This window comes from Balearica regulorum, chromosome 14, assembly GCF_011004875.1.
Source record: "Balearica regulorum gibbericeps isolate bBalReg1 chromosome 14, bBalReg1.pri, whole genome shotgun sequence".
Taxonomy (NCBI): Eukaryota; Metazoa; Chordata; class Aves; order Gruiformes; family Gruidae; genus Balearica; species Balearica regulorum.
In genome coordinates, this window is record NC_046197.1 from 12,085,368 (window position 1) to 12,100,485 (window position 15,118).

Consider the following 15,118-nt stretch of genomic DNA (forward strand, 5'->3'; position numbering starts at 1 on the left):
GAGGCTGAGGTGCCCCCGGTGGGATGCAGGGCACAATCCTGGGGAAACCCTCCCCTGGCAGAGAGGACAAGGTGCTGGAGACTTCTGAGCACAGCAAAGGATGAGGCCAGTGACCTGCTAAGAACCTTAATGTAAGCTAGCCAAAACCCTCCTATGTGCAAAATGGGCAGAAAATGGCAAGTGTTAAAACCTATTTGTAAAAAATAAAGGGTAAGCAGGATCCAGTTACTTATCCTCTGTACTTGCTGTTTGGAATTGCCTATTGTAGTGTCTGAAATAACTAAAATTAGAGGGACTGAATGTTTACATCCATGTTACACAACAGGGGCAAATTAACATGGTTTCTGTATGGTGGTTCTTAACAGGGAACAAATTAATCATCCACTCTCCAAACACCCTTCCACTGCTCATGGACTATTAAGTATGTTTGCATTATGCTTTTATGTTTTAACTGCTGTTTCTTGATTGACACGTCCTGGAGTGTGGTTGGTTTTGGGGGTGCTATACACTTCGTAAATGAAATTATCTGAGCTATGATCTGGGAAAAGGCTGTAGCTGTGTATTAAGGATGTTGGGAGAAGTGGGAGGGACTTCATTACTGTTTCGGTCACATCACTGGCATGCTTTGGATAGCCCAACAAGGAGAATAATAATTAGTTGGACCATACTAGAAAACTCCCAACACGTGCTGTGCAGGCAGAGGGACCCATAATTTTTCTGACTCACTCCTCTGTTTATATACTAAGTGGCTGGTACTGCACACCCTCTTCTCTCTGCCCACACCCAGGTTCTCCTGTGATGCATTTGTGATGGTTCAATGCTTTCCTGGCAGGAAACCCCAGGTTTCTAAGAATCAGATCAATAAGGGAAGGAGGACAGGGTGCCCTAATCACTGCCCTCCTTCCGCAGGATGACTGCAGTGAGTATCGCTCCCAGTTTGAAGCTGGTGGACGACTGTCCTGCACAAGGGAGAATGACCCTGTTCGGGATTCCTCTGGCAAGCAGCACACCAACAAATGTCTCATGTGCGCTGAGAAGTTGTGAGTACAGCTTCCTCTGAGCAACAACAGCAAAAAGGGAAACCTACCGCTGTGAAACTGCAGCTTCTGCCTGTGGAGCTGCATCTGAGCGATGCCTGGGAGAGTCCTGAATCCCAGTGGCCCTCCAAGAGATGCTCCAGCAGTAGGGCTCCGGCCATTGTCCCTCTTCCCACTTCCCTTTCAGCACAGAGGGCCCAGGGGCAGGTGAGAAGCAGCGTGGAGTAGAGGAGGAGAAGCAAGGTTCATAGAGAGCAACCCCTTTTCCAGGGGACTGTCAGGCGTGGGCAGCTCCTGAGGAGTTTCCCACACGTGTACTTTGCCTTCCAGATGCTCTCTCTCTACTCCCATAGAGCATATGCAGAAGCAGCCCTGATATGAAAGCAGCCACCTGGATCCAGGATGTAGCGTACAGTGGGAATGGTGAGGAGAAGGGAGAAGGCTTAGGGGTGGGAATTAGGAACAGGACCACCAGGAACAGGGACTGTGGATGGGGAGGTGGTGCCTAACGGCATGATGCTGGCTTACAGGGCAGCCCCGGGTCCTGGTGGCGCTCGCACTGCCATAGCGCTCCCTTTCCCTCCTTTCTCCTTCTTCCAGCAAAAAGGAAGCCCAAAGAGGAGGTCAGTCTGGTGGAACTGCCCAGCGCAACAGACCGCTCACTTCAGAAAGGACAAACCAGGTGAGATGGAGCTCAGAGGAATGGTCTGGTGAGAGTCTGTGGGATCCTGATGGCCAGGGACTGTCTGTGGTCAGCCTGGGGTGGCCATGGTGCTTGGGATGCTTGAGCCCGCTAACAATGGGGAGAAGCAGGTTGTATTACAAAGCCTTACTCATTCGTGGGATGGACCTGTGTGTGAGCATACAAAGTGGATGTGTTTGGACCCGGCAGAACAGCCCCTCTTGCTTTCTCAGTGGTTTGATGGTATATATGAGGTAAAGGGCAGGTTCAGATTCCCTGCAATCCTGTCAGCCCTCAGATGATAACATTTGGTGGGTGTTAAAGCTTGTATGGAGCAAGCATCAAACCTGCTTCTCCAGAAACAGCTCTGCGATTCCCTGGGTCTGGGAGGAGGAGTGGGGAGGACAGGAGCTGCTTTAGCTTTGCTTCCTCTCTGGTTGTACAAAAGTATTTTTTATGCTTGGTTGTTGAACATGATCCTTCTCCTTTTGCAGAAGAACTGCGGTGATTCAGGATCATGGCAGGGTGTGAATGAAAGACGTCCCTTCTCATCAAACAGAGGGTGAGTAAAGCAGCACTTGGGATGGCAGCCTGTCCCCCTGACCACCATGCAAAGCCCTGGCACTGGCTTCTGCCCCCTTCTACCTATGTGATATTTCCTAGGGGTGGTTAGGAGGCTAATTGGAGCAGTAATGGTTCAGCAGTGCTCAAGTGGCTCTGGGATGGAAAATTGAACACTGCAGTATTTGGTGCTCAGTACATCACTTCTCCCCGCTGGCTGAGCTGGTGATGAGATGTGTAGAGCGGGGCATGTTTCTCGTGCAACCCTTGCTCCTTTCTGTCCTTGACTTTGTTGTGCATGAAGCACCAGTAATTGCTGTGCTCAAAATGCCCCTCAGGACAGCTTTGGCCAGCAAACTCTGTCCGGGCAGGGCGCACGTGTCTGCCTGGCTCTGGCTGATCCTCGCCCGCTGGCTTGGAGGCAGTGCCTGGTGCACCACGTGCTTTCTGGGCACTGGTCAGGCACTCCTGTTTTTTATAGCTGCTGGACCTAAGCAGGACTCGGTTGCTGTTTTTTCAGAGCTTTTGCTGGGATCCTCTGAGATTTCTTGCTTTTGGCTGGTGCGGTTCCTTCACCTCCCCACCCACCAAATGATGCCAACAGGCACAGGGGTGCAGAGCCATGGGGTGGTGATCCACTTGGGCTGAGCACAGGGCAAGGTTTGTCCTGCTTTTGGCTGCCTCCCTGTTGGTATGTGGCTGGGGAGGCTTCTTGCCCTCTCTCTCCTGGTGGGTGGGTGCTGCTATAGTGCAAGCAGCTCCTGGAGGGCTGTGGGGATCTGTGGGGAAGGCAGGTTTGCACCATGCCCCCCTTGTTCTGGAGGGGAGGTGTGATGAGCTGCCTCTCTGCTCTCTCTCTCCCTGCCAGCCCGCAAGGAAACGTGGCTCAGCGTGGTAGGAACTGCAACCCGGCTCTTGGCCACAAAGCGCAGAACAGAGACACTGACGCCTACGAGCTGGTAAACCCACCTCCTGCATGTCTGATGGCCTCTGCACAGGCAGAAACAGGGACCTCTCCCATGGGGTGCCCCTCTGCTGGTGCGGAGCCCCTGCCAGCTCCTTTCCCAGCAGCTGCTCATGTTCCTACGGTGACCCTAAAGCTTCTCACTTGGCCCCATGTCCTTGGATGGGTCTGAATGAATGAAAGCATCTGTACCCCGATGCTAGCCCCTGTATCCCCCAGCACTGAAGCAGAGGGAAGGGGAGCAGGGCTGGACGTGCCTGTACAGGACCCTCCTAAGCCAGTTTTGCTTCTGGAGTTGGCTCCTTTTGGAAGTATATCAGCTACAAGGGTGCTGGCCTTGGGCTCAGGGTGGATGCCTGCCCCACACCTAGCCAAAGTGGGGTGAGGAGTGCCACCCCCACATGTTGAGAAAGTGCTGAGTCAAAGGCCATGGCTGGAGCAGGGTGATGGGGCTGACCAGGGGTGAGGATAAGGTTGGCAAGGGGAGGGAGTGCTAAAGGGGGAAACACTGAGTGATAAATGATAATTGTGTATGTGGGAGAAAGATGGAGGTGTCTGCTTTCCCTTGTCTCCACAAAAAGAAAATTCAATAGTTTCAACAAAGTTAAAAATGGAAAATATTAAACTAATAAGAGAAAATAAGTTAGCTTAAAAAGAGTAACTAAATTGTGTATCTCACTATCACAGGGTGTTGTCAAGAGCTAGGATGGCTAAAAAAAATGACTTAATGTTTTAATCCCTCCAGAATTTGCATACAGTAATTTAAATAACATTTTGGAAGGGATAGGCAATTTGTTTCTGTGGGGCTGGAGGGACCTTACTACAAACTGTCTAAACTCTTTTTGAAGCCTCTGTCGCTGACTGCTTTTAGAAAAGGGATGTTTGAGTAAAAAAAATCCTGGTAGGTGGTTCAGGTACAGCAATTCTGATGCATTCCAGAGGAAGCATTAGGCATAATAACTCCAGTCTGCTTCAGGGCTTAGTGGTATTTCCTGGTAGCACCGGAGGAGGAGTGGATGCTGATGAGCCTGAATGACGAGAGGTGATTCAGAGAGCAAATCTGCTCCTCTCCTCTTTCCAGGGCCACCCGTGGGTTTTGTCACAGCCAGCTCCACTTCCCCAGAGCTGAAAGGAGTGGTGGCACTGGCTACCAGGACCTGTGATGTGTGGGGTGGCTGCCCACCCTGCAGTAGTGCAGGCACAGAGGTCACACTGCAGGCAGCAATGCCTGGCGCGTAGGAAGGCATCTAGCAGTGAACTGCAAAGGTCAGCGTTGTCTGCCTTCAGGTCATTGGTAATTAGCTGGATGAGTGAGGAAGCAGCACATTAATGAAATTAGCAAGTGACATTTAACCAGCAGGTGCTATCACAGACAGCACCTCAATGTCACTGCACCCCCTGTGCCTCCCAGCATGAAACCTTCCTTCCTTGTGGTGCTTCCCACTTCATGGGGCTGTCGATAAACCATCAGTTTGTGCTAAATGGTGCATCTCCAGATGGGACAGCAGGTGAAATGTCCTCTCCATCTCAGCTGCAGCTCTCCTCCAATTGCAGCATTTGCAGTTGTTGCAATATGTTTTGCAGCACCTGGAGAAGGGGATGGGAACCCATTAGTCACTCCATCTCCATCTTTTTTGACACCTGGAGCTGAGGGTGGGTGGCCAGGCTGAGGAAGGGGCTGTGTGTGTGCCAGGGAACAGGCTGTGGTATCTCTGACTGCTGCCATTTGAAATTTGCTATGACTCTGCAAACACCCACCTCGGTGTGCTTGTAGGGTGGAGATCAAAGTATGAGAGGCTTTTTGGGGTCCCCGAAGGCCACTTCTTCTGCTTGGAGTTTGTCCTGGTTGTGCCATGTGTGGTTTGTAAGGAAAGCTGTGTCTAAATGTTCCTGTTCTCATGCTGGAGAGGAAACAAGAGGGCACACTAATTAGTCATAGCTGCTCGTATATGCTTGTGTCTCTGAACTCAGTGGGTGTCAGAAGTTGTGCTGCGTGTCACACCACCCTCGGGCGGTAGAGACTTTTTCCTTAATTTTTGCCAATGGGTTTCACCTTTATTCTCTGAGATGAAATGACATCAAAGCCCTGATAAGGAGGACTAGGGACAGGTAGCAGAAGTTTTCATCTTCTTTTGGATTCCTGGTGAAAGAAATAAACCTGCCCTGGACCAAGGTGCCGAGGTGGATCAGATGAGTGGGTTTGTGCCTGGCAGTGGGGCTGGGAGGGCTCTGTCCCAAAAAGCTTGGCTGGCTGGTCCAACAAGAGAGACAATCTCTTTACAAGCCTGGCCTTGCTGGAGGTGTGGACATGCTGCAGGGCAGAGGGGTCCCATGGCAACGCTTGGTTTGTAAGTGCTTTTAGGTCATGTAAAGGAGGATCTTGCAAGTGAACCAGCACCAAATATGATTTCTTTCTCTCTCTCTCCAGCTGGACTGTGATCGAATTCTGCACGGGGTAAAGGGTGGAAGGATTTTCTGCAGCAAATCCTCACAACCAGTCTGTGGCACTGATGGGAAAACATACAAAAATGAATGTGACTTGTGTTCAGCTGCCATGTGAGTAGGCGGAGAGATTTCAGTAATACAGGGCCATCCACCATTCCCGAGTGTCTTTTGCAGCACAGTGTTTGTTTTGATATATCATGACTCACTATCAAGTGTGTCCTTGGTGCCTTGCTGTTAAGCAAACATAGATCAAAATGCCTGAGATTAATCTGATGACAGCTAATTAAGATACACAAGTTCCCAGAATTCCCTATTCCCTTTCTGCCTGATCATAAGATTGTTTGGGGAGTAATAAATGCCATCATATTGGAAGTAGCATCAAAGTATTAAGAAGTCCACAGAGGACTGTCATGCCGATGGCAGAGCGCTGTGGCATTGCAAGTGAATAATAAGCAATCTCTTGTCCTCCCTTTGCAGGAGAGCTTCAAACTACATCACGGTAAACTATCGAGGTGAATGCCGAAAGCCTGCCCCTGAAGTGGTAAGCGGCATGCCATGGCTGGGCTGGGAAACATCAATCTTTTCCCCCTGTGAAACTCCCCTGTTGGCACTGTCTCAGCTCGGGGCGGGGGGGGGGGGGGGGGCTGATCCAGGCAGCCACGGTGGAGAGTGAACAGTGAGAAGTAGTTGGCAGTCAGTCACCGGCTGTGTTCTTCAGCAATACTTGGGGGTCAATGCCTTGACCCTGCAGGCAGGTTAACAGGTTAATTGAATGAACAAGTTAACTGAACTAATGGGTTAATTAAAGCCATGCTCTGTGGCTACTTTTCAGCCACGTGGTGCAGCACACTCCGGTACTGTTAGGGTCAGCTTGGGGAGTCCTGCAGGTTGGGATGGCTTGGTTGTACCGTAGGCTGGGAGGGAAGAGGGGTATTGGAGCCTCTGATCTCCTTCTCCGTGCCACGCCGGGGTGAGATATTGCTGAGAGCTAGAGAAAACAGCCACCTGAAGTGCCTCTTCGGTGTGTGTGGCATCCCATTTCTCACTCCATGTGCATATTGGGGAGCTAGCCTGGCCACTGCATCTGTGGTGGGATTGTAGAGATCAGGAATGGGGTGCTCGTGGTCCAGATGTTTAAATACAGGTTCAGGCTTGGATTTAATATATAACCAGGGCATAGTCTCCGTGTTTTACCTAGGCTATGTGGCAGGAATGACGTGTCTGGGAAAACGTCTGGCTTTCCTCCCGAGACTTTGGTGAAGAGGCCGGAAAGACCACAACTGCGTAAACCATAAAGGGCTCGTTTCCTGAATAATATCCAGGGAGATGGTTGTGAAATGAAAATTATTCACTAAATGGCATACTTTTGGGAAAGGTCTTGAGCCTTGACATCTTGTGTGATCCCACATAGCAGATGAGTTAAATATTTCTCAGTTGTGCTTTTGTCTTTCTACCAGTGGAAGCTCAGCAGCCTCCAGCACTTTGATTTGCAGCCAGGGTCTCCCAGTTTCTCTTGAATGAGTTGGATGCCCTGTAGCACCCAGGGAGGACTGTCCTCTGTATTGCCATGAACTCTTGAGAAACTGTATATTCATTCCCAGGAAAATACTGAGATTTGTTCCTGCTCCAAACCTGGAGACAACAGAAATATTGAACCAGACAAAGAGTAGTTCTGTAAAGTTTTGGATGGGAGGTTTGGCTTCTGAATGTGAATTTGGTATCAACGTGTTTGTAGGCAATAAAGAGCTTTTCTGTGTGATAGCCATCATGCCATAGCATCATGACATGCCTCCCTCTGCTCAGTGCCAGAATGCCAGCAGATCCCCAAAACATTAAAAAGTAAACATCCCAGCTCCTCTTCCTCTCTTCTGTAAAGCAGCAGAGTGCTCTCAGTTTTGTTTAAAGTTGAAGAAATTGTAGTGTGGAGAGAAATAATTTTGCTGTGATCACTGGAGGCCTGTGTGTCTCAACCTTTAGTGTGATGGAGCCACTGTTGGCTTGTATATTCTTGGGAGTGCAGGGAGACCAGGCAGTATGCGAGCCTGTTGGTGACTGTGCTCACACCGCCCAAGACAGACGAGATTTGGTATACCATGGCAACTGAAAAATAGAGAGGATTCCCACAAAGCTGTGGCTGGTCTGGAATTCCTTACTATTTTATGTTTTATCAAGCTGTTAAGGCTCTCAAGGCTTTGCAATTAGAGGAATATGCCACTTACTGGAAGTGGCATAAGCTTGTAGCTATGTTAAGTGTTCCAAGGAGAGTTGGATGCAATTAAAAAGGAAAGTGATAAGCTTTTTCCTTGGGGCAAAAATGCCAAACCCCCACGCACAATGATTTATTCTTTATGTATATTACGTCACCTGAAGAATCAGATTGGAAATTTATTGAAGCCCATTTCCTTGGAAAACCTTTTGAGTCCATCAAACACTTTTCCTATTTCTCAGCTGGAAGCTTATGAACAATGTACAGAGCAATGTTATTTTCAGCACTGAAATTCATGGTCAGTTGCAGTATAATGAATCCTTCTTTCTACTGAAGATGCAGGGACTCAATATATGCTACTAAAACCCAGAGGAAACCAGCTCCAGCAGCGCTTTTGGCATCAGAAATGGTTTTAGACAGTTGCAATGTGCAAAATGAAAATGCAAAGGCCTCTCTCTAAGCTTTGGAGGAAGATAAGAAATTGTTACCCAAAAGTATACTAGTTCCTTGAGTTGTATTTTGAAATTATCCATGGACGGTGCTGGGTTGCCTGACAAAATGTGTGTCCAAGCTGTCTCATCCCTTTGCAGCTCAGTGTCTCCATCCACTCCTGCCTGCAAAGCTCCTACTGGATTTCCAGGCGTTTCTGGCAACTCTCCCTGCCTGCTGACCAGATTTGCCATCAGGGAGGGATTCTTGTAGGAAGAGATGGGAGCAGTGTGGCTTGAGAGAGATCTGACACTAAAGGATGTATCTGTGCACTGTTGTGGTGGAAAACTTTGCTGCAGAGAGAGCCTGTCCCTGTGGGCTCAGGCTGGCTGGTGTCTGGGCTCACCACCTTCCCCGGGAGGTCTGTGCTGTAACCAAATTCCTTTGATCCCACACTGTTTTACTGCAGGTGAATGTAGATCTGAGTCCTGGGTTTAGATATTGTTTTTTGGTAAGCTAGCTGACCACTAAGTCCTGCAGTGCTATGTCATATGGGTGAGTTAATTGTGGGTCTTTCCAGTACACTTCACTCTTAATGCTGCATATCTTGCAGTTCCTTTACTTGTTCAAAGGTTTTTTTCCACAAATCACCCATGCGATAGTCACCAGTCTGCCCACGTTACTCAATAGGTTGGGATAAAAGGGGATATCCAGTTTCTCCTTTTTTTTTTAATCTGTTCCTTAACAAACAGATAACTCCCAGATTTGCAAAGGGCAAGTCCCGGTTTTCTTACAATGCTCTTTTTGTCATGTTTCTTTTTAAGGTGGCAGGAGGAGGAAAAGGAAAAAAAGTGGGATCTTTCCCAGTTTGGTAGTAGGAGTGGAAAGCACCTAGCTTTGGGCTGAAATTGGTCTTGTTTTCCTTGGCTGGCAGCAACCCAACCTGCCTGCCCCGGTGCTGGGCTGTGCTGCGATGGTTCTGTGTGGCTGCTGAGCTGGCTTGGAGGGGCTGTCACACACCGATACTCGTGCTCTGCAAGTGTCCCACAGCAGGGGTCATGCTTGAGGATGGACTTATTTTTTGCTCTTTCTTTCTAGAAGTAATGGAGTTCAGACTGTCAGCAAACACCAGGGATCAGCTGTGACCAAAGGTACAGAGAAGGGCAGTGATTTACCCCCTCTCAGCCAGCCTGTCCTCTGAAGGCTGCATTTCACAAGGCTTGGAGTGTCCACCCTTGCCCGGGCAGGCTGCAGGGCTGGGGCAAAGGGCTCTGCAGTGTGATTTTCCCTCTCACTGCAGCCAGGCGATGGAGGGGCTGAGCCTGTGGGAATGTGCAGACTTTCTAGTGCCCGCTGTGGTGGGCTCTGCCCATTCCTTTTCCCCCAGCTCTGGTTTTTCAGCCAAGCGGTCTCTGTGGAGCAGGGAAGAAGCTGGCAGACCAGCATGTTGCTGTCCCCCATTGCAGGGAGGGCCCAGAGCATGGGAGCATCACAGCTTTGAGGTTTCCTCATGGTCCTTTCAGGTCCCTTTGCCTTCTGGGACTATACTAATAAACTGTCTCTCCCCTGTCTCCCTAGGGCAAGTAAAGGAAGAGTTCATGTCGAGTATCAGGGGAGCTGCTGAGTCTCCAGGACTGCCAGAGCTGTGTTCATCCCCTTTCTGCAGCGAGTGGGGCTCATCCTTGCTCAGGTGGAGGGTGAAGGGCTGTGGGGACCTAGTGGTATCTTCCTGGGTCTGCCCCACGTGTGTCATTGCGGTCTCTGCCGCTTTGCTGTGTCTTAGCGTGCTTCTACAATAAAGATAACTCAGCAGCTTCATGTCACTTTTCTTCACTAAACCTCACGGGAGGGACACACCAGTTCCCGCTCCAGCTTTACATCATGTGCCCTTTAAGCAGTAAGCAAGCCCAGAGGCCCCTGGGGTCTGTAAATATCTGGTGAAGCTGCTGTAAGTACCTGGTGAAGATGTTGAACATGAGGAGGAAGAGCGTGGTCTGGGGTCTTGTGAGGAGGGACCGGGGTCAGGTTCTCTCTGACTCATTGTGGGGTCTTGGGTCAATCACATCACTGCCCTTTCAACCCTCAGCCCTTTTCTCTTGTCTGTAAAACTCACATTAAAACATATTTACCTACCTCAGAGGGTTGTTTTGAGATTTAATTGGTTTACAGTTGGAAACCCACAGAGGACAATTGGTTTTAAAACACGCTGCATATTGGGCTGGCAGTTGAACTGTTGCAGTAAGTGTCCTCTTCCAGCCTCCTCATCTGAGGCACTGGCAAACCCAGACCACTTTGTTTTGAGCAGCTGTGGGAAGTAGATACACCTTGACTGGTCATGTTAGATGGTGTGTTGAGTCCTGCTGCACTAAAGCTGGAGTTGGGGGCACAGCCAGGAAGGTCTCTGGGATGTGGAGGTGTGAATTTGGTTAGCAGTATTTCTTTCTCTGAGAGGGCGGAAGTGCTGATGGCACCCTCAAGGCAGTGCTGGCCAAGCAGAAAGCTCAGCCATCTTGGTGGCCCATGGACCTTCACCATGTGCTTCTGGGTCACCCTTCTGCCTTGGCCTGAACTTCCATCTCCAAACAAGGCCCTGTGGGCACATGGGCTCAGCCAGCACCAATCTCGGGAGCCATCTCCTGCAGGGAGGGGTCCTTCCTTTGGGGTGCTGGTGCTGGGGGACATGAAGCAAGAAGTTCCATGGTGTTGAATGGCTTAAGCTATTTAAGGATAAGTATTGTTGCTTTGAGATGTAACTGATTTACAGACACTTCTAATTCATTTATAATTTGAAACTATTTTAAGATGAAGCCAGATCTTTGAGCTAAGGCCTCCCCTGGCTCATTGGGGGCAATGCGTCTGAGAATGGGTGGGATTTGCAAAGCAGGAGACCGTGATGGTGGGTTACCCGAAATCTGCTGGCAGTTACACGTACTTCCTGTACTCTCTTTTATAGCTGTTACTTAAAGCAAATATGTTCTTTATTTGTATAAACTTTATTACAGGACATTTCTAGAAGACCTTGAGTGAACACACGCAGTGTTTGAGTCCATTTTAGTTGTGACCTGATCTGTAAACACTTTCTGTTGCAGATAAGGCCGGAGTGACTTTCTTTCAGATTTTGGCAGGATTTTACCTAGTAACAATTAATTTCACGCCCACCAAAGACACAGATTTTTTTTCAATTAAGTTATCAGATCCTTTTTTTTTTACTGCAGTTAATGAGAATTGATTTTAAACTCTCAAAATGCTTACGCATGCGTCACATTTTATTTCTGCTGATGATAATAAAATCTGATTTTATTATCAGCAGATTCTGACATATAGGTAGTTGTTAATATTTTGTATGCTGATTTTTAATGTGAGCAAACACTATGATTTAGAAATAAATTATTATTGCTTATTTCCACGTGGAAAATCCCCTCACCAAGTACAGTCATGCAGAGTAAAAGTCACCAGTTTGGTCCTGGTTAGCTGTTTTGGGGGATGCAAAATTTGTCTGCCTTTGAGCTGTGATGAAACAAGTAAATTCTTGAAAGTTATTCATGCAGCCCGAGAATGATGACTATCAGGCAGTAAAAACGTTCTCTGATGATGTCTGCTCACTGATTCCAGCTAAAATCATGTGCAGGGGCATCTACATGATTTCATAAAAAGCAGTGCACAATTTGTGGCTTAAAATAAATTCTTGCAAATGAAAATCAGTGCACTTGAAAGCTATTATGATTTTTAGTGATTTCAAGTATTTAGGTTTTGAAATAATCACCCATAAAACTTGCATTAACTGTGCTCCAAAAGCAATGAACTGATGAAGACAGTGCTCTAGTAGCCTCTTTGTCAGTATTTGAGCACCTTCTGAATTTCTCCTGCTGCCAGCAGAAATTACCATCTACAAAAATCACAGCTGGCAATAAGGGATTGTTAATCAGATTCCAAACCCATCTGCTAAGAAGTTGCAGGACAGTGACTTGCTAAAGCTGTCTGTGCTGTCGTTAACAGCCCTACCAGAGGTAGCAACACTAACTCCTTTCTGCTCTCAGCAGCTTGCCAGGTCAGTCCTTTCCTGTTTTCAACCCCATTTTGCAGATCGCTCCAAGGGCTCAGTGGCGATGTCTGTCCTGAGCAGCACTGCGTGTGGCGGAGCTCCAACGGGACTCCGTGTGCGCGATGCCGTGTGTTGTTTCTATGAGGTTCCTGGGGAGGAGGTGGCAAAAGCTCAAGAGGTATTGAGAATTTATTACCCTTTCTGTTACGTTTGCTCTTGGTTACCCTTTGTGTTGCCCTCTAACACAGTAATAAGGCCAAAAAAGTCCTCTATGAACCTGGAAAGGTACCAGCACTCTGGGGAGTCTCCAGTTTGCTGTGAATTACGCTTTATTAAGTGCATCTCTTGCCAAGATCCACAAGACCCTGTGTGGTTCACAGCAGTTTGTGAGGTTTTGCAGAACTGATGTTATGAATCAGCAGCTTTGGTCTCCAGGCCTCTCCACATGGCTGGGTTTTGAGCTAAACTCCTCTCTGCAGGGACTTGAGTCTCTTGCTTTTTTTCCATAAAAGGTGTCAGGTACTTATGCAATTCTTCAGGACGTGCAAATGCTGCTCTTGGTATATAGCGAGGACCGTTGATTCTGGCAGACAACTCGGCAGACCTTGAACTCACGGTGGGGTTTCTCAATCCTCCACAGTCTGTTCTTTTGGAGCCTGGTAGCTCTGCCCACCACCTCCCAGCTGCTCTCTCAGCCACCATGGAGAGAGAGCTTATGCATGGCAGCATGGTGTGCTCCGGCCGGGGGACCTCTCCAGTCTGCCACAGTAGACAGTGACAGAAATCCTGCAGTTTAGGGACATTTGCTTATTCAAGAACTGAACGAGTTGTGATGTGGAAAGCCTGATGCTGTTTTTGCAGTGAATCTCCTCTGGGTCTGCTGCAGAGCACTCTTTTCTGGCTCTTCCTATGCCCCTGTGATACTCAATCCCACCAAGCAACGGCTGTGTACGGGTACCTGGGGATTTCAGCATTGTTTGCCTTAATTATCACAACTTCTGCTCCATGGCCCATCTGTCTTTATCCTGGGGACTGGCGTATGGGCTTCTCTCTTTAGGGCTCCTGTTTGGCATTTGGTAGCACAGCTGTCCTCTCCTGTGAGGTCCTCCCTGCTACAGGGAGCCCTTGTCCAGGCTACTTCTTTGGGATCTCCTTGCTGCAGGAGCCCTCCTGCTGCCCAGCCCTCCCACAGGACTACAACACAAAAACTTTCAATGCTTTCCCCTGCACAAAGGTATGAGCAACTCCACTTGAGTTTTCACTGAAAACGGTAAAATGTAAATGCTCCTTGCAAATTATGAACCCAGATGAGAATTCATGATTCACCTTGACGGTGAAGATCCTAAAAGAAATTTTAGTGTTAGGTGTAGTAACAGCTGTGCACTTGGTTTGTGGATGGGAAGCATAGACAATTTCTACTTATATATCTGAAAAACAGGTGCTTTGGCTTTATTGCCTTCTGGCCTCAAAGGGGTCGCTTCCTTTCTTGGCCCGTGTCAGTGAAATTCTGCAGAAACGGTGATGTGATTCACAGCTGTGACTAGAGGTAACCTGGGGAGGCAGCAGGAGTGGAGTGCCTATGTCCAGGCTGCTTGGCCAGGCAGGCTCTGCAGAGCCACCCTCTCCCAACATGCCCAGTGAAGGGAAAATAAACAAGTAGGTTTCAACATGGCATGACTGCAAGTGGGGGTTGCACAAACACAAGGATGTAAACACACGGAGACAACCACAGGTCTCCCTGTCCTGCAGGTCCCTGCCCAGCCAGGGTGGGATGTGCTGCACCAGAAGGTGCACCAGAAGGTGCAGTAGGTCCTGAAAGGTTCTGTCCTGCTGGATGAACGGCTGGTGGAAAAAGCTCTGACGAATCCTCCTCTGTGAAGTGGGCAGCTCACTTGTAAGGTCACAATATAGATCTTCCTTTTGCACAAGGCAGAAGCCTGAAGCTGAGCACCACATGCCTCAGCCGAGGTGGGGGACAGCACATGTGCTATTGCTGCGGTGATATTTTCTAGATCCTAGTTCCTTCTCTAGATCCTTGACAGGCATTTGCTGTTCTGTCCCTTTAATCTGTCTTCTATTGCAAACTATTCCCCAAATTTAATAACTTAGTTGAAAAAGAATTGCTTTGATCTTGACAGAACATGCTGAGTCAATCTATTTTAACTGTAGATTTGCTTTGCAAATAATATCTCCTTTCTGATAAGGTTCAGGTGTCATCTCTGTGGACATTGGCAGGAATTCGTTTGACCGTGACAGCTTTTACAGAGTCCGGCAATTAAGTTGTCAAGATACGTTTTCCTCTGCCAGGAAGCATTAATTGATGATAGTCTTGGCTGGAATAAGCCCTGAGAGAAGGATATCAGGATGAGCAGAGGTCCCTGTAGCTCAGACCTGCATTGGCCCAAAGGTGTAGAGTCCTTGACACTTGGTGGAACGGAGATAAGGGACAGGGCAGGAGACATCGGGGCTGAATATCAGGGGCAAGGAATGAAAACAACATATATGAATAGAGATCTCTCTAATGTCACTAGAGATTAACTTAGCTTGAAATGTTGGCATTTGGCGAGACTTTATCTTTGTAGATGCACACTGCAAACAGCTAATATTAGCAGAGCTCCTGGATATGAAAGCAAATAGAATTTTCCATTAGGTAATCCCCAAAATTGTGTTATTGTGGATTTGCCTTTCAAGTGAGAAAGATGTTGGAGATGTCCTTCTCTTGGAAAATAAAACTGGGATGATTCAACACGAG

At 48.3% G+C, this 15,118-nt stretch overlaps 1 protein-coding gene across 2 annotated transcripts in view; it reads left to right on the forward strand.

The window, feature by feature from the left end:
- Nucleotides 1-10,116, forward strand: part of LOC142603824 (serine protease inhibitor Kazal-type 5-like) — a 114,546-nt gene extending 104,430 nt beyond the window's left edge. For both annotated transcript variants that reach the window (XM_075766361.1, XM_075766362.1), the window contains exons 8-15: nucleotides 910-1,040; nucleotides 1,638-1,719; nucleotides 2,214-2,281; nucleotides 3,149-3,239; nucleotides 5,673-5,800; nucleotides 6,167-6,230; nucleotides 9,423-9,475; nucleotides 9,903-10,116. In XM_075766361.1, coding sequence (XP_075622476.1) covers nucleotides 910-1,040; nucleotides 1,638-1,719; nucleotides 2,214-2,281; nucleotides 3,149-3,239; nucleotides 5,673-5,800; nucleotides 6,167-6,230; nucleotides 9,423-9,428 — 570 coding nt within the window. In that variant the 3' untranslated portion in view covers nucleotides 9,429-9,475; nucleotides 9,903-10,116. The remainder of the gene's footprint in view (nucleotides 1-909; nucleotides 1,041-1,637; nucleotides 1,720-2,213; nucleotides 2,282-3,148; nucleotides 3,240-5,672; nucleotides 5,801-6,166; nucleotides 6,231-9,422; nucleotides 9,476-9,902) is intronic.
- Nucleotides 10,117-15,118: the final 5,002 nt, after the last annotated feature.